Source organism: Sciurus carolinensis, chromosome 12 (genome assembly GCF_902686445.1).
Source record: "Sciurus carolinensis chromosome 12, mSciCar1.2, whole genome shotgun sequence".
Classification (NCBI taxonomy): Eukaryota; Metazoa; Chordata; class Mammalia; order Rodentia; family Sciuridae; genus Sciurus; species Sciurus carolinensis.
The window spans coordinates 46431560-46451063 of record NC_062224.1 but is presented as its reverse complement, the minus strand read 5'-3'; the positions used below and the strand labels follow the sequence as shown (position 1 = coordinate 46451063).

The 19504-nt window shown below is 40.5% G+C and overlaps 1 protein-coding gene across 7 annotated transcripts in view; it reads left to right on the top strand.

The window, feature by feature from the left end:
• Positions 1-19504, top strand: part of Svil (supervillin) — a 223911-nt gene that overhangs the window by 176956 nt on the left and 27451 nt on the right. For 5 of the 7 annotated variants that reach the window (XM_047520180.1, XM_047520177.1, XM_047520176.1 and 2 more), the window contains 8 exons: positions 662-709; positions 1922-1999; positions 9156-9303; positions 13069-13158; positions 13248-13334; positions 14657-14834; positions 16861-17033; positions 18762-18917. In XM_047520180.1, coding sequence (XP_047376136.1) covers positions 662-709; positions 1922-1999; positions 9156-9303; positions 13069-13158; positions 13248-13334; positions 14657-14834; positions 16861-17033; positions 18762-18917 — 958 coding nt within the window. The remainder of the gene's footprint in view (positions 1-661; positions 710-1921; positions 2000-9155; positions 9304-13068; positions 13159-13247; positions 13335-14656; positions 14835-16860; positions 17034-18761; positions 18918-19504) is intronic. The other 2 variants (XM_047520175.1, XM_047520174.1) reach the window with 1 other exon arrangement.

Below are 19504 nucleotides of genomic sequence, written 5' to 3'. Positions count from 1 at the left end.
TCCAGTTTCCTCCAAGAGTAACTCATTCCATCAGAGAGACAGAAAAGAAAAGAAAAAAAAAAAAAAAATGAAACGAGACAAAGTCGTAAAGAAGTGATTTGGCAGTCTATTACAACTAAATTACAGTTCTTTATTTTCACCCAGTAATTGTTTTAAGTTCCAAACCCATTTAAGTCTATTCAACATTACAACATATGTGTCTTGCCCATGTCCTCTTGTTAAGATAATCATCTAGCGTATAAGACCTTTTCCAGAGATTTAAAAAACCTTTATAGAATTGTGTATTGAAAACCTGCACCTATTTCTGAGTCCCAGATACAGACTGGTACTATGATATCTCCAAAAGAAACCCCTGAAAATTCAAGGAAGGTAAATCCTTTGTTACATTCATATTCTAATAGCCTGCTGTCATCAAAATTCCAAACCACAATTGTCAGTTCAAAGAGGAAGGTTGAGAGAAAGAGCAAGGCCCTAAGTTAAAGGCTGTCCCATCCTGCCCTCGGGGAATGAGTTCACTTGATGTTTATGCCACTGGATTGTGAGCATGTGCATGCTTCTAATTGAACCAGGGCACAGAATACTTGAAAAATGATGGCGAGACCCTAACTAGACTCTTCTCTTCCGATCCTCTGCAATGTCTCCTGTTTGTTTTAACCTGTAGGAAGAAGGAGGATTTACAGATGATAATGCCATTTCTAATCTGCTTTGGGTAAGCCTGACTCTAACACAGGTGTCCTGTAACTGAACTCAGTGGGTTCGTCCCTTGGTGAGTGCAAAGCCAGGAGTGCAAAGCACAACCAGGAGATAAAAGAATAAGGGAAGGTATATTATTTGCAGCCATTATGAAGGGTACTGGAGGGAATTCTCAAAGCAGTGTGCCTCTCCCAACAAAGGAACCAAGGGGCTTTTACTGGGGAAATGCACCTATATTCATGTAAGAAAGGCTGGTTATCACTTGTAGAGTTGGGCACATTCCTGAGCATGCTCAATTTGAAATCTTGCATCATTGTGTGTTCAAAAAAAGGTGGACAAGGATGCCTCTGGGCAGGGAATTTAGTATCATAATGAGCCAAGTTTACTCTAGGTGGTCTAAAAAGAGGGAGTCAGAGTGACTCAGCCACTTTGGTTTCTTAGAAGTTTCTCTGGAGGCCTCATCTCTAAACAAAAGGAAACAACTCTGAAGGGGCGCGAAGTGTAATTAAAGGGACAGTAGCTTCTGCACACACTGTGTGCTTGGGAATTGCTCCTAAAATTACCTGCCCAGGTCTGGGGTTGTAGCTCAGTGGTAGAGTGTTTGCCTAGCACATGTGAGGCACTGGGTTTGATCCTCAGCACCACATAAAAAATAAATAAAATAAAAGTATCATGTCTATCTACAACTAAAAAATATATATTTTAAAAAATTACCTGCCCAATGCCTAATACTTCCTCTAGGAGGCCAGGGTTATACCTCCCTGCATGCCTTCCTGTCTGCCCTGTTTGTTTTTAATATCTCCAGGCAAGATGCAGCCTTTATCCAGCATGGAAAGATGATCATGTGTTCTTAAATTATTTTTTAATCACGTAATTGAAATATCTAAAAGAGAGTGATTTTTTGAGTTAAATGTTAAAACCGTCAAAGAAAATCCTGGTTCCCTCTCTGTAACTGAATTTCTTATATAAATTGCAGTTAATCCTCCCATTAACTCCTTCAGTTACTGCATAAAACTGACTCAGGTATTTGCACTCTGTGCTTGTGAGCATTTATTTTAGCATCCCATTCAAGAAAGGGCCCTCTTGAAAGAACTGAAATTGCAATGAGTAAATTAACTTTCTGTTAGAAAATCCATTGTTTCTGTCTCTCCCCCAACCCTCCTCCCTCCCTTCCCTGCTCTGAGAAATCTTCTCTTTTCACCTCTAATCCTCTTGCTTTGCTCTATAGGAACCTGTATATGCTTCTACTTATTCTCCTGCTATACCTGCTGCCCATAAATACCTGTCTTTTGTATCTATTAATCAGGTGAGGAAATGCTACTCATGTTAAGCCTCATTGCAATTTCTGAGCTATAGGGAAGGACTTTTTGGTTTCAATTGGGGAAGTAACTCATTGACTGCACTGTGTGTGTGTGTGTGTGTGTGTGTGTGTGTGTGTGTGTGTATCAGAGAGTTCTATGATTGTGTGTCTGTATGTGTCTGATAGTATGCGTTTAATCAGTTCCTATTATTTAGAGTTAGTCAACATATTACAGAACTGGGGCCTTGGAAGAAACTGAGGCAATGCAAAGACCCTCCCTTCAACCTCAGTTTTCTCAATCATGTCAGAAATATTTCAGACATGTCACTCAGAGTAACAGGAATGAGTTTATCAAAGGGATAGGAAAAGGGAAAGGGGATAGTCTCAAGGGAGAGAGTACTTTCTGTCAGAGATGAGAAAGACAATGAAGAGAAGTTTCCAGAGAGTGCTACCCAGGAGGTCCACTTCTTGACTTTTGACTGGCAGCAGGATGACATCAGACTTCTAAGTCCCCATGGCCATGACAACTCTAGGTAACTGTGGCCCATGCTAACTGGTTCCAACTGGATTCTTAACCATACATTTTTACAGATTTTATGGATAGGAGGAATTATCCTTATCTCTCAGAGTTTCAAGATCTGGTCTGTGAAAAGGGTCACAAAGTCTCCTCTTTCAGGGTCACTTGGTTTCCTCTTATTAACATTGTTTTAGGCCCACATTTCTCCTGCAGATAACAGGTGGTTTGCTGAAGAATGTGACATATCCTGTCCACTTAGGTCAGGCAGGGCTGCAGGTGAATTGCTTCTTGGAAAAGAAATCATGTGGAGGTCAGCACAGTGGGCCCATTTTGTAGAGTTACTCTCTTAACCTCTTGTTCCCACCATTCACTCCTGTCTGTACCCTAACACACACACATAACACCATTAGCTCTGATTCTGACAGCGTGAATTAACCTCACCATCATGAAACTGGTTGAAGGTGAAAATTTCCCCTTTCAGTTTCCAAACTGTAAACCCTAAGTCAGGAGCCCGTGGCCTGCACAGGGCATTCATTGCCAGCTAGGTGAGGATGCTTCTTACTTAGCTTAGAAGGATAGGTGGATATGGTAGAGGTCATTCAGGTGTGGGACAGGGAGGAAAATACAGTGAGAAAGAGGCTGTCTGACATGAGCGGGTTATATTGGTCCTGTTAAAATGAGAAACTACATCCTTCCCTCTATCCTCACCATATCTTGTCGGAACCCCACCCCAAAAGGGAGACCTGGCCAAGTTGAGTGATGTGTGATCATTTTTCAAGCTAAAAATGTTAATACTTGTTTGTTATTCCCCTTCGAATGCCCATGGTGTCAGGATGACCGTGTTAAGTGGCCGCATCCATGTTTCCGTGACTCTCAGGTTCTCATCTCCCTCCATCGCGGGAACTCCCCTGGGGCCCTTCCCTCCAGAGCTCAGTCTCCTCATCAGAACTGGACCTTTGTTACCTCTCAGGTTGTCTCTAACTAGCAGTTGCTTGATGGCACTGCTGCTTTGGGGACAGCAACTCTGGGATGAGAGGCTCAGGATTTCACCTGTGAAGTTGATGGAAAGGGACGTGTCTGGTGGGTCCTCCTGTCCTAGGCTTGCCTATCCACAGGTGGAAACGCCCCACTTCCTCTTCCTGTGGCAGCCTTTGCCTCCTTCGTTCTTTTCCCCAGAGTTAGAATTTCTCATTGTGAGAATCCAGGCCCCACGTACCCAGCCAGCACCCACCCCAAAAAAGGCAGAAAACTAGAGCAAACTTGCTGTTTCATCACTACTCTGGCAAATACATTTTTTTTTAAATAAATCAGTATTAAACTTCAAAGGTCAGTGATTGACATCTTTAAGCGTGTATGTGTGTGTGTGTGTGTGTAAATTCTATCTATATAAAAAGAGAGAATTTAGCTTTAGAGATGTTTAAGGCTCACAGCTAAATTGAGCAAGAAGTTCAAAGAATTCTCATATATCCCTGCCCTCTCACATGTGACCTCCTCCACCATCAACAGCCACACCCTGTGATGCATTGTGACAGTCAATGAACCTCCATTGGCAAGTCATCAGAAGTCCCTCCTTCACATTAGGGTTCATTCTTAGTGTACATTCCTTCAGTATCGATAAATGTATAATGACATGTGTCCACTATTGTAGTACTAAACAAAGTATTTTCACCTCCTTTAAACTCCTCTATGCATTTACCTGTTCATCACTTTCATCCCCTTAAATTTTTTCATCCATTGGTCTTGTTACTGTCTCCATAGTTATGCCTTTTCCATGATGTGGTAGCATTAGAATCATACCATGTAGCCCTTTCTTTGACTTGGTAATAGACCTTAGCAATTTTAAAGTTCCCGTATGTTTTTACATCATTTAATAGCTCATTTTTTTTAGTTCTGAATAATATTCAGTTTACCCATTCACCTACTAAATGATATCTTGGTTGCTTCCAAGTCATGGCAGTTGTGGATAAAGCTGCTATAAATATCCATTTATAGTTTTTGTTCAGACATAGGCTTCCAAGTCATTTGGGTGTTAAGGAATATGATTACTGGATCATGTGTTTAGTTTTGTAAGAAACCGCCAAACTGTTTCCAAAATGACTGTACCATTTTGCATTCTCACCAGCAATGAATGTTCATCTTATTCCCCCTTTTGCAAGGATTTGGTTTTGTCAGTATTCTGTATTTTCATCATTCTAATGGATGTGTAGCTACATCTCCTTATCTTAGGTTATTGTAAGTCCTTGATGGCACATGGTATTGAGTGTATTTTCATATGCTTATTTTATGTCTACTTAGCTTCTTTGGTGAAAATATCTGTTCAGATGCTTTGCCCATTTGTTAATCTGGTCGTTCTTTTTATACTGTTGAGTTTTAAGTATTCTTTGTATATTTTGGATCACAGTCCCTTATCAGATATGTTTTTTGCAAACACTTTTTCCCATTCTGTGGTTTGTCTTATTAGGACAGTATCTTTCTCTGAGGTGAAATTTTTAACTTTATGGAAATATGTCTTATCAATTATTTCCATCATAGATCATACATTTGGTATTATATCTAAAAAGTAATCGCCAAACCCAGGTTACGTAGATTTTCTCCTATAGTTTCTAGGAATTTTATAGCTTTGCAATTTACCTTTGGACCTATGATCTATTCTAAGTTAATTTTTGTGAATGCTGTAAGATCACCATCTTTTTATTTCTCTCTCTCTCTCTCTTTCTCTCTCTCTCTCCCTCCCCCATTCTTTGTTTTGCATGTGAGTGTCCAAATATTCCATCAAAATTTATATAAAACACTTTCTTTTCTCCATTGCCTTTGCTTTTTGGTCATATATTAGTTAACCATGTCTGTGGGTCTGTTTCTGGAATTTCTATCCTGTTCCCTTGATCCGGTTGTCTTGTCTTTTGCCAATTCCATACTGTTTGATTCTGTAGCTTCCTAATAAGTCTTCAAGTTGGGTAGTACAAGTACTCCAACTTTGTTCTTCTCATTCACTTTTTTGTTGACTATTTTGAGTCTTTTCCCTCTCCATATAAACTTTAGGGTAAGTTTGTCGATATCTACCAAATGTCTTGCTGGGACTTTGATTAGGATTACAGTGAATTTATAGATAGAGTTGAGAAGAATTGACATCTTGAAAAATTAGTCCTGTTCATGAACATGGAATATCTATCCATCCATATATTTTTAATTTTGGAGAAAAATAACATTTGCCAAAGGCAATTTAGGTTTTATTAATTCAAAATTTTAAAAATTAATTCTATATCTTTATTCCTTAGCAATTTTCCAAAATAAGTATAAATGTTTTTATACCAGTTTTGTAGCAGTAGCTCATCAGTACCATCAGAGTACATATCTCTCCTTTTCTTTCCTCCAACTGTGCTGGTGTCTTAATATTTAATGATACAAGTATTCAAAGAAGAAAATAGAGCATTAAACACTATACAACCTCTGTCTAAAAAGACTGTCTCTGTGGCAGGCTTCAACATGCATTCTCTCCTTCCTCAAATGCCTCAAGGCTGCATCAGAACAAGATTTTGCTGTGTTCCAGTCCTTTTGTTCTAAGAGATGGTAGATGGTGACTAGATTGGATTATGACTCCTTTGAGGTCTGAGCATAGGACTTTGATCCTTCCTTCATCTTTTATTCAGGCCACTTGAGTCTGCATAAAGTGACAATGGCCTGAACTCTCCTCTTGAAGAGGCAAAGCTAGATTTCTTTACCAGTCCACAGATTTTATCATTTGGACTTATTTCTATTACTGAACATCTGTTCTTACAGTTGCTTCCTATAGTTGATTTTACCTAGATGTAAGATAATTTAAAAGTCAGATCCTAAATTTTCTCTTCACAAAGCTTTCCAGTTGTGAAAGCATTTTACTCTTAAGTCTCCCCAATATCAATACTAAACTTAGTTCCACTCTTTCACTGTTCTTGTGTAAAACATTGTAAGTGAGAATTTCTGTGATTTAATCAGTAGTCCAGAGACAGAAGAAAACACATTAGCAACAATGTGGTAACCTGAAAGCACTCTTACTGATCAGTCCTTTACATAATATCAAACTGTGTCCTAAGGTTCTATCCATGCCTACCTCTCCCATCTTCTCTCTCTCTGCCTCTCCTCACTACATTTATGAGACCTATTTGAAAGAATGGAGGATAGATGGGATAAGGCATCTCTGTCTTCTCTCTCATCTCTCTCTCTCTACTCTTCCTAAACATTTATCAGCTAACCCCAGGACATGACATAATACTTATCCAAGCAAGGAAAAAAAAAAAAGAAGAAGAAAAAAGCAAAATAATAATAAACTTATAAACTAAAAATACAAAAAAGTAGATGGACAAAGATTCATCTTATATGTTTTCACATATTGAGTTCTATAATTTAATAGCAACTTATGACAAATTTTATTAGGTTCTTCAGGTAATACACAAACTGTATTCAGTGACTTCTGTAGAACAACGTGAAATCAGATGGCAGGAGTTGGGGGACCTAAAACCAACCCCAATAAATAAATAAAGTTAAATAAAAACTTCTAAGGAAACAAAAACTTCTATGTGTATTATTATCACTTAGAAGGAGTGAAAAATATTCCCTCTTGACTTAGATCTGGCAAACAAAAGGAGGCTTCAGATTCTACTGTAGTTATATCATCCCAGGGCTTGTGTTCATCATATCCGTGAAGGAGTTTGTGGGGAATGAAATTGTTGAGTGGGAGATAACTCTTTTCTGAGTCATTAACCACACCCCAGGACCTCACCCTGGATTTTGGAGATGTTTTAGTGAGTTCACCACAGAACTAGTGATGTCGGGCCTTTGGAAGAGCCAACTTTCTTGGCACTTTATATATTTTTTAAAAATACTTTAAGTCAAGTACTGTATTGGCCTGATTAAACTTCACTCCTGAAATTTCATTTTCAAAGAAAACTTTTTCTTGAATTTTATGAGGCCATCCTGGCAAGTCAACCTCATAGCTTATTTAATAAGGGTATGTGCTTCAAAGTATTTTTTGGAATTAGGGTCTTCTTGTTAATCATGTGTGGAAAGTTAAGGAAAAGAGGTTTTTGTTTGTTTGTTTTGTTTAATTTTTGGTGACTTTTTATACTGGTGAAATTTAAAACTTAAAGAGAAGTTTCTATAGTAAGCAGGTCACTCTCTTCTTCAACAGACCCACAAAATGCCCTCTCTCCATTCCTCCCTGTGCCTTCTTCCCTGAACCTCTCTCCCCTCCCCCATCTTACATACGTGTGTGTGTGTGTGTGTGTGTGTGTGTGTGTATGTGTGTGTGTATTTTTTTCCCTTCCCAAACCACATGTGAGTAATTTGGAGATACCATGCTCCTCCTGCTACTTCAGTATGTATTTCCTAAAGTCTCCCATAACCACAATTCAGTGACATGGTGGTCAAGAAGAGGAATTTAACATTTAGATGATGTTTATCTAATCTACATCCATGTTCAAGTTGTGTCAATTCCCCCACCAATAATATCCTTCTTGGTCATACCCCACTTAGGATCCAGGCCAGGATCTTGCATTGCATTTGTCATATTTCAACCCCCGAGGAAAAGTTTTTTAAGTAAATAACCTTAAATTACCAAGGATCTCAAAATCACATCTGGCTAGATGTCTAAAGAAGGATCCTGTAAAAGGGAGATTCATAAGTTAGATAATGGAGAAGTTCTTGTCCATGATGGAAACCAGTAGCACTACAGACCTGCTATCTGTCAACATGGCGGGCCATGATGAAAATGAACTGTGCCAACCTCTATTCTCACCCTGTCCTTCATGAATCTGGAAGTAATTTTTTAGGGACATGCAGGATGCTGACTTCCCATGTGGGTGAAACATTATGGAGGAAGAGAGTCTCTAAGCCCCTGGGATGCACTTCCCTAAGGGCTCTCTGCTCTAGCCCTCTGGTGGTGTCAGGGAGAGGCCTTATGAGACTTGGTTTGTGGTGACTTCTTACCCAAGGAAAACTCCTTGTGAAGGAAGAGAAGCTGGGGAACCTGACAGAAGTTAAGGAGTGCTCACTGCAGCTTGAAAGCAAATGTCCTAGCAAAAATGGCAGCCCTCGGGTCTAAGAAGGTTGAAAGTAAATGGGCAAACCCATTTTTGAAAGCCATTGCCAGCTTTCAGAGTTCCTCTTCTAGGGGTGACCTATTTAGAAATGTAAGGGGCATGCATCTTCAGAACCCCCCACCCAAATGTTTGAAAGCAGTTTTAAAGTAGAAGTGTTATGGATGTAGATTATGCATACAGCACAGTTAATCCTTGGTGTTGGATATATGATGACTTAAAGCCCCTTCCATGGGCTTCCTGGATGCCTCCTGCCCCTACGACATCATTGCTACAGGAGAAAGCAGGCGAGTCTCAGGAAGCCTCAGAGTCCACCTTCCTAGTCAGCCTCCCCCGCTTTATAACTGACCTGGCTCCTTGTGAGCTTACGTGGATAAAGGTTTCCAGATTGGGTCCTTTGTGAACACATAAGGATAAAATCCACCAATTAACCCAAGTTTTAACTCGCTGGGGAGAACAAAGCAGCTTTATCAAATGTTTGACCTGCCTTTTCACTCAGGAAATGATACAGGCTCAAGTGCATACCTCTATTGTTTCTCTCTTATATTTTCCCTTTTATGCATTTTATAAACAGTGGGTCACAGAAAGTCCGGAAAACCAGATGACAATCGAGGAGAGGAAGCATCTCATCGCCGTGCGCGAGGAGGCCTGGAAGACAAAGGGCAGAGGGGCCGCCAACGACTCCACCCAGTTCACTGTGGCAGGCAAAATGGTGAAGAAAGGTCAGAGCCGGTGTGTGTGTGCATACACACATATGCACACATGTGGGCACGCTCACCCGTGAAGGTGACGGGATATGTGACAGCTCAGTTGAAATTTAAAAAAGCTGTGTGGTCTTTTTAAATTCTTAACCTTACTAGCACTGTGTAAATGTTTTCTGGGTAGGTTTTGTGGGATACGCCTGCTGATGACCTTTTCTTCATAGTTTCCATCATCTTCAGTGAAAGAAGTGTAATTCAATTTTTTACTATTTCAAAACTTACCCACTTGGAAGTTGAGTGCAATTATAGGTTTCAAAAGCAATTGCAAATCTGCTAACAAACCTTGGCCCATTCCCATAATTACATTTAAATTGTTTCTACTTTCTTGCAACCTGGCATCTGGTTACCCCAAGTAAGTCTTTAGCAGTAAAGGAGTCTATCTCCTCTCCGATTTAGGCTAGCTAATTCCTGGGTTCCCTCAAACCAGACGGGGGGGGGGGGCATTCCTTGCAGTCAGTCATTTCTCTGCAGCAGAGGAGTTACAACTGCTTTGAAACCTTTATCCAAAGACATGACATTAACATGTCATGTGATTAGGAGAGTTGCTGGAGAGCTTTGAGACCCCATGGGGCTATTTGGGCCTTTATTTTATATATCTGGAGGGACTTGGTTAATTTTTGGTTTCCCTTCATTACCTGTTATGTGCATACCATCAATTTCCAAGTTATTTTCTAAAAGAAAATTTCCTGAGATAATGGTGAAAGTTTTAACATTCACTTAGTCTTAACATCAGTATGTTGTTGTCAACTTTGTAGGTTTCGCTCTAGGAATCCTCACTCTGATGAATAGAAATCCTGACTCACTGTGGGCACATAATAAATGTTTGCAGAGAGAGCAAGGGAGGGAGCAGTAACCCCTGAGTTGTAGTCGTGATTAACTGAAATCTTAGTGAAAGAATCCTTTCTATTCTTACTTAATCCTGAAATTGTCAAAGGACAGCAGAAGATAATTTACTCTTACAGAATGAGATAGTATTTGACTATTTTTTTTTTCATCAAATCACAGAACTGTATAATCTGTTTAAACTACTTTAGTATGAGCCCCATCCCTTCATTCACAAAAGCAGACCCTTGGGTGACAAAAGCAAATCCTCTTGATTAAATATAACTGGAGCTAAGAACTTGAAACAGAGCTCAAGTCTTCCAACTTCTAACTCCATTTTTATTCCAATGACTTTTTTCTTTGATTTCTTTTTCCCTCTCCCATCTTAAAAATCATATTTTATTTATATACTCCTTTATTCCATTACCAAATACTGTTGTCCCTGTGTCCTTATTCACATTGATGTCAGAGAAAATATATTTACTCTTATGCAGGTTTGAATAACAAATTGTTCCTACTCCTCAGTAGACGAGTTTGTTTTCCCATTTTCCTTAATAAATCAGGATATTTATTTAATAGGTGATATATATCTATATATGGTTTATTCAAGAAATAATTTTCTTACATTTTAATCTAATGAACAAACTGTATCCTGTTTCTCTAACATTTGTTACCACCTATTGGTTTCACTTGAACCATTAGCTCTTTTTTATTTTTATTTTTGGAGGTACTGGAGACTGAACCCAGGGTTTGCACATGCTAGGCAAGTGCTCTACCTCTGCGTTATATCCCCAGCCCTCAACCATTACAACCATTAGCTCTTTTTGATTTACAGTAATCTGGCACCCAATTTACATTCACTGCAGAATAAAATAGCCCCCTGTAAGACAACCACAGAGACTTCTGATCTCACAAGTTCTAAGGGTGCCCTGCAGCAACCAACCAGTTGGGCATGGCACCCTGGACTCCGATTTTCACTCTCACCCTGGGAAGCTCTAGGCACCCCTTACCTCATTAGAACCTTCTCCTTTGTAGTAGAAGATGAATGAGAGTAAGGGAGGAAGGAAGGGAAAGGGGGGAAAAAAGAATATTTAATGACTAGGGAGTGAGATTGGCTAAATTATATTGTTATATTGTGTACATGTACAAAACATGTAACAGCAAATCCAATCATTATGTACAACTGTAATGAACCAATAAAAAATGTGGTAGGGGAACCCTTCTCCCTTGTGGATAGCCCTAGGTTCCATGTAACAATCGGCACTCCACAAGGTTTCTGTAGTGTCCTAGAAGAAGGGTACTCAACACATGCCTTTGAATAAGAGATGCTAAAATGTTCCCAAAGGTCACTTATTGCATCTAGAATGAATTAAAAAGAGGTATGATGGAGGGCTTCAGTTCGCTCTAACATTTTGTCATTTAAATCTGTATACCCTGCTTCCTTGGAGCAAAATCCTTATCCCTAGCTGGGAAAGCAATGTCCCTTCTCTGGTAGTCCTTTTGGGCACTAGCACATAATGGGCAGCAGGGGGCGCCATAGCAGAGGGATTTGCCTGGTGCCCAGACAGTAGAAAGGGAAGATTTTGCTGGCTACTTTGGAAATACAGGCTTCTTGGTCAGTCCTGTTTATTAGCTTCAGAGTTAACGACCTCTGCACTAATGAATTCTTCTGATGTGTTTTAAGCATCCTTTGAGTAGGTAATGATTTTCTGCCCCATTCTGGTAGAAACTTTCAAGAAAGTCTACTTTCTCACTGATATAAACCCTTTGCAGGTCTGGCAATTTAAATAAAAATTTAATTGTATGCACATATATTCGCAAATATATATGCAAATATATGTATATATTAAGAAGTGTTTTCACAATATTACCTAAAACTTAAGTTGTAAGCCACTTCTTGGTATTTTGCTTTAAATTTTTTTATGCTATAGTACTTCTCCAGCTGACAGGAGGAAGGAGCAGAGTCATTCATTTTGCTTGTAAGTGATAGTGATTTACAGTATCCTCTGGATGTTTTCAGGGGATGCATAAAGGGGCAATGTCATCCAAGGATTTCACATTTGTTACAAAGGAATACAAAGAACATTAACATCTCATTTTATTCCTTATAAAGGCAGTAAGTACTTCTTTTCCCAGTTCTTTCTACTTAGGTTAGAAAAAAAAAATACTTGTTTTCTCTTTAAGTTTTCTGGTTCCAGCAAGATACCTTCTTGATGCTGAAATATGCCCTTTTATTGCTTCTCAATAAATATATGAGAAAGCCTATTTCCAGTTTTCAGTCACATCTGAGCTGGGAACGACCCTCCAACAATCACACATCAGTTTAGATGCATATTCTCTGTGTCTTTCCTCTGACTGATCAGCACTCTTTGGGTGACTGTCTGTGGAATGCCCACAAGGCTGGATTGTCCCTGCCTCCCCTCAGCCTGGAGGAAAACTCCAATGCTGGAACCACTTGCTGGCTAGTGTGACACAGCTTACTCTGAATTTCCTCTGTGGGAGATGGTGCATATATGCTTTCTCCTCAATGCCCCCTGTTACCCCCAAAAAGGCCTTCAGAACCCATAATTTCATTTGTTCAAGCATATGCTGATTGCTTTGTACACTCCTTTATTCCATTTTTGGATCATCGACATGTTTCCCACATTTTCATTGCTCATTTGGAATATCAGCTTGCCAGCTACTTAGTTCTTTGAAGTAATAAAATCCTCTCTACAGTTGCATTTGTTCTGCATGGTCACGGTACCTGCCCAATGTACATGCATGTATGTACACATGGATGCATGGATGTGAATTATTATAAGTTGTACAATCTATGCTGGGACGCATGGAGATGCATCAGGGTCATGGAATTTAGAGAAGTAATTTTTAAGATGCTTACTTGCTCCATCATTTGCTTTGCAGGTTTAGCATCACCCACCGCCATAACTCCAGTAGCGTCCCCTATTTGCAGTAAATCAAGGGGCACTACACCAGTTTCCAAACCCCAGGAAGGTAAGTCACCAAGGTGCCCAATGTGTCTTGAGTTTCTGACCAGAAAAGTCCTCATGACACTCTCTCACTGATGGTTTCTACTTGCTTAGATATTGAAGCCAGACCAGATATGCAGTTGGAATCGGACCTGAAGTTGGACAGGCTGGAAACCTTTCTAAGAAGACTGAATAACAAAGGTACATACAGAAGTCAGGAAGGAAGCTTTGTCTTAAATCCTTATAGCACCTCAAGATTTGTATTTTTAATGAGTCAATAAGAAAACCTAACAAACCTGCTTCCCTCTTAAAATCTCCAAATCCTGATTGTTTGCTTTTTCACCTCAAGTAAACTATCTTCTTTCAATTATAGCTTTATTAATTCATATTGTAAGTTTCGTCTTTCTTGTTATCATTCAAAAACTGACGTTTGATGAAGACCAATTAGACTATCAAGCTCTAATTCCCTTGATCATGTATTGCATTAGGGACTCACAGTTAACACATTTTTCCTGAATCTAAACCTTAGGATGTCATCGAGTCAAAATTTGTGAACTCAGTAATTTTGCTTTTAACCCTGAACTCATATTGATATACATATGAAAAATCAACATAATCTTGCGTGAACTTTAAATAGTATATATCAATTTCTAATTAGTTAAAAGCTTGTATTCTTTCCTATAATCACAAAGGATTTTTAAAAGAAAATCCTAGTGAATATATATTTAAATAAATATGTTAGTACAAAAGTCAATGAAAGTCCAAAAAAGAATAATATACAAAAATAGCCTTTTATCTCTTCATAAAAAACGTCCAGTGCTTGCAATTGATCAAAATCAGATACTAGGAGTCCCTGCTATTGAAAATGCCTCTAAAAACTTGAAAAATACTATAAACAACCCCTATGAGCCAGAGATATGAAAGTTTAATACACTAACTAAACTGGCTAAGCAAGGAATGCTAACAGTGAAATGTTTATTGCATACATGTAACAGTGATCTAGCCCATGGGTCAGCCAACATTGACCATGGCCAAATCTAGCTCTCCACCTGTTTTTGTAAATAAAGTTTTATTGGAACACAGCTGTGTCCATTTGTGACTGTATTGTCAGTAGCCCCTTTGGCACTATCACAGCACAACTGAGTAGTTCTAACATAGGCCATATGAGTCCCTATGCAAAACTTAAAATATTTACCACTGGTCCTTTGCAGAAAGTTTGCTGATGCCTAAAACGGAATAAGGCTGAGGTTAGTTGTCCCACCAGCAGAAAGAGGTCAGGATCAAAAATGCTCAGTGCTTTTGTGCCACAAGTTCAGCCTCCCTCCTCCCATGTGAGGTGGGAAATCCTCACATGAGAAATCAGGTAAGGGCCCAGCAAGCAACCCCAGGACCACAGGCATCACTATCATGTTTTCTCCACTCCTGGAACTTGCGGGGAAATACTTTTTGAAATACTGAAAGTTTTTGTCAGAGCAACTGTTTTTACAGAACTCATTTTTTTTTATTTGCTTATTTATTGATAGTTGGTGGGATGCAAGAAACAGTTCTCACCGTCACCCGTAAATCTGTTAAGGAGGTGATGAAGTTGGATGATGATGAAACCTTTGCCAAATTTTACCGAAGCGTGGATTGTAATACACCAAAAAGTCCTGTGGAGCTGCAGGAGGACTTTGATGTTATTTTCGATCCTTTTGCACCCAAGTGAGTTATTTTGGTCTCCATCTTTCCTCCACTGGGAAGTACTTCCTTCCCCTGCATCCACACGGTCCTTTCACAGGGAACTTTGTCACCATGTTATCTTCTCTGAAGTCATTACAGCCATAGTGTTTCTCTAGAGCCAGGTGCATAGTGCTGTAAAACAGTAAAGCAGTAAAACATGCATGCTCTGGACCAGATGTGTGTTTGGACAGACATGTGTACCACAGATGTTTTCCCTGTTCCATAAGAGTGGTATTACTGGACTTTTTCACATCACTTGAATATTTATTTTGCAGGGTTTTTTATTTTAATATAACTTAGCAGATATTTCTACACCTGTTTCCTTTGACATACTAAATTCCTATTTATCACTGAAAAATATTTGGATGATATGAGCTTAGATAAGTACAACTAACTAGAATATCAGAGGAAAATATTACTTACCTTTCAATAATGTACAAAATCTATAGATCTTAGGGTTTTCTCAGTAATGTACAAAGGCCTTTGTTCATATGAGAACATAACTAAACAACCCAAAAAAAGTTATTTTGAATTTAGGATTCCATCAGTTGCAATTGCCAACTACTGGAAAAAACACCTAAGTCAAACTGACTTTAGCAAAAGACATTCTAAGATTGATAGGTTCACATTCTGAAAAGTGCACGTGTGACCTCAAGATGGGATGCTCATCAGAACATGGTCCCTCTCATGGCTGTTTTCCCTTGATCTGTTTTACTCATGGCAGAGCTGTAACCAGGGGATGGCAGGTGGCTACCCCAAGCTCTGGATTTGCAGGTCATCTCTTTGGCCAACCCAACACAGGCAGCTTCTTTTCCCAGTCCTTCCAGCAGAAGTTCCAGGTTTAGTTTTCATTGCTCTGGCTTGAGTCCTAAGTCCACCCCTAAAGTCTTCCTTAAGGCCAAGGAGTTGCTGATTGGTCAGAGCCGTTCTAGATGCCCTCAGAGCTGGGGTGGGGGTGTGGTGGGGTGGTTGCCCCAAGAGAAAACCCAGATGCTATTAGCAGAAGCAGGGGAGCCTCTGCTGGCCAGGCTACAGCACAGCTACCCAGCACCTCTTCTCTTCTGGAAATCTGTTTAGTCATTAAGTTTTTCTGTGAACCACTCCTGATACATTTTTTGCCTATTGCAATTTGTTCAATTTGTTTCTATTTGCACATTTATATTTCCCACCTTAAAAAATAAGCAATCTGCCATTTCTCACCTTAAAATTATATTTGGGTTATTCACATACATGGTTATCTAGTCATTTCTCAACCTTCTCCTCGCCCAGTTGTCATTGTTTAAATTCTTATAAATAATAATTCACTTATGTGTATATGTGTATGCAGAGAGACAACGGGCACAGAGACCCATGCACTTGGAAGCTGAGTGTAGCAGTGGGACTCTGTTGGGGCAACATGTAACTAGACCATCACCTCCCAGGCTGGGCGTTAGCCCACAGACTTGTGAAAGTATGAGAAGGTGTCACGGATGATTTTGCAGGCCTATTTTATTTCAATACACTTTTCAGAATTGTGGCTGTTTTTCTCAAGGGGCCAGTGGCTCCCACAGAAGGTAGTACAGAGGGATGGTGAGTGAACTGTGTAAAAAGAAACTTCAGTCTGGAGCAAAGAGGATTGAATGGAGGGTCCATGGTTGTCTGCTGGTGATGCAAAGGAAGACGGGTGTATAATTCCAAAGAGGAATTATAGGACATGGGCATGAGAAGGACAAGGTCGTCCTAACTTCAGAGCTATCTAAACGGTGGAGTGAGCTGCCCCCTGAAGCACCGGGCGCCGCTGCAAGCAGAGACCAGGGCACATGAGCGGGCGGGGCTTCTGGGATTGTGCAAGATCTTGAACTCAGGCTGGATTCTCCCTCCCACCTCCAAGGGGCGTGGTGGTGGGCGGAGCCATAAGATTTATAATGAAAGATTTAGGATTGTGGAGCCCGTTACTCTAGGTACAAGAAACGCAAACCCGGTGTGGCTGATACTACAGACTAAGCAGCAGCTGTGCTTCACCTCACAGGTTGACGTCTTCCGTGGCTGAGCACAAGCGCGCCGTTAGACCCAAACGCCGAGTCCAGGCTTCCAAGAATCCCCTGAAAATGCTGGCGGCAAGAGAGGATCTCCTTCAGGAGTACACTGAGCAGAGGCTGAACGTCGCCTTCATGGAGTCAAAGCGGATGAAAGTAGAAAAGAGTGGGTATTCAGCACCACCATCCCGCTGTGCACTTGGGATCAGGGTTTCTGATTGTTTTAAAATCATTTCCCTTTTAAAGGTGCTCAGCGGACACCAATTAAGTGTGGGTAATTTAAATTTTCCTTGAGTTTGCCCCAAGAAGTTGGAGAAAACAGGTTTTCTGGATTTTGTAATTTCAGTCCATTTTCAGTCCAACAGAGTCAAAAAATAATAATTCTTCACTTTTAAGAGCAGACCATTTATTTGATCTCTTATAAGAAAACATCCCAAGCCACTGCTTTTCCTAATCCTAGATTTGTATATTATTAATTAATGCACAAAGTAATGCTTTCCAATTGTCTTTGATAGAGGCCCCTCAGGCTGCCCGAGTTGGGTGGATGGTAGGAAAGGGGACAGGGTCACCAATGGAGAGTGAGCTGGTAGGCCACTTCCTCCGTTTCAGACCAAGTGTCTCTGCTTTTATCTGCCTGATAATGTGGGATTTCATTGCTCTGAAACATTGATTTTCATGGCGAAGCATAATCTTCGTGACCAGCATAATCTTAATATTTTGAGTATTCTCACTATACTTTTCATTTCTCTGTAGCATGTCATAAACCAATTTCCTCAAACCTTCTCCTCTCCCAATTGTTTAACAAGTACGCTGTTAAACCCAAATGCCCAGTCCAGGCTACCAAGAATCCCCTGAAAATGCCAGAGGCATTTCTTAGAAATACAGTGTTTAGATGAAGTGGGTGAATCTTTTCACTATAATGCTAAGGAATTATGAAGTAACAAGATATATTTCTTTAGCCTTAGACCTTAATCCCAATTAAATAATTTTCTGAATTTTGCTTCAGCATATACTTTTTTTTTTTTAAACCAAGGATTGAACTCAGGGGTGCTTAACCACTGAGCAACATCCCCAGTCCTTTTTTGAATATTTTATTTAGAGACAGGGTCTTACCAAATTGCCTTATTAAAGGCCTTGCTAAATTGCTGAGGCTGACTTTGAACTTCTGCCCCAGCCTCCCAAGCCACTGGGATGATAGATGTGCGCCACCACACCTGGCTCAGCATATACTTTTTTTGTTTTTAAACAATGAATTGGAGAACTCAAGATTTATTTTTACATAGGTGACATATTCTTTCTACTACCTCCACTTCTGTGGGGCTCAGAGGATGGCTTTGTGATGACTGATCCACAGGTACTTGTTGGTCAGCATCCTGTACTTACAGTCTTAGGTTTGAGAGCAGAGGACCTCACCTAGTTGATCACTGCCTCCAGAAAAGGGTTAGAACTGAATGTCGACTTCTCTGCATATCAAGACTTCTGGTGAAAGCCATCAAGAGTGTTCCTTGGGACTATATCCAGCACCTACCAGTTGTTAGGAAGTGTAACAGCTTTCAGTGGAACTGAAAAAAATGAGTTCAATACCTGCTTTTATAACAAAGTGACTGATCCTCACTGCCACTCATTCGTCCCTCTGCATGGTGAGGTGTGACACTTGTCAACAAGCAGTTTATACTTATATCCCATAGATTTATATACCACAGTTAGTTCTTTACATAGTGATTGAGCATTGAATGGCATAGATAATCAAACTAGATCATGCCTACCCCTCAGATCAACTTCCAAAGACAAAAGCAGGGTGTCAGGAAGAATTTCTGATTGTGAACATTGTCAACTCATCTGACCATCTTGCTTCCCTCTGTGTTGCTTTCCCCCTTCAACCTCCCCCCCCCAGTGTCCTCCAACTCCAACTTCACGGAAGCTACTCTGGCAGGGTTAGCCAGCAAGGAGAACTTCAGCAACGTCATCCTGCGGAGTGTCAACCTGACGGAGCAGAATTCTAACAACAGTGCAGTGCCCTACAAGAAACTGATGTTGTTGCAGATCAAAGGTACCTCTGAGCCGCACAGAGGAATGACATGCCAACCTGTGGTTTCTATCTGGTCCTGACTGCTCCCTTCCTCACCTGTGAGAGGGAGGGCCCTCCTGCTTTCTGAGCATCTACCATGTACCTAGTATTCTGCTCCCTCCTCTCACTCCAGGGTTACAAAATCCCCTAAGGCATTCTCTGCCCATCGGGACTTGGAGAGGCTAGTGACATGCTGAAGGTCACAGCAGCTACTGAGTGGCAGAGCTGGAGTGGAATCGGGTCTCTTCCCCTTCTGGAATCTCTTTGCTTTTGCTTCTGCTTTCTCTGGCACCATGGCCAATGCCCTAACACTGCCACACCATCACCAGATGTGCCCTAAGTCACCCGAGGGGGTCTCCACCCTCTGTTCAGTTCTCCTTACTGAGATAAGGATCCGTACAGGTCAGAGGGAGGAGGGCACTTTGCTCGGGAAGGAATCAAATGAAAGTGGAAGCAAATGAGGCAGACTGGATTCCACTCTCCTGCCCTTTTATCCATAGTCAGAGAGACTTCCAAGACAACAGGGAAGCCCCGGGCCATGAGGAGAGAGGCTTCGCTGCCTCCTAGTG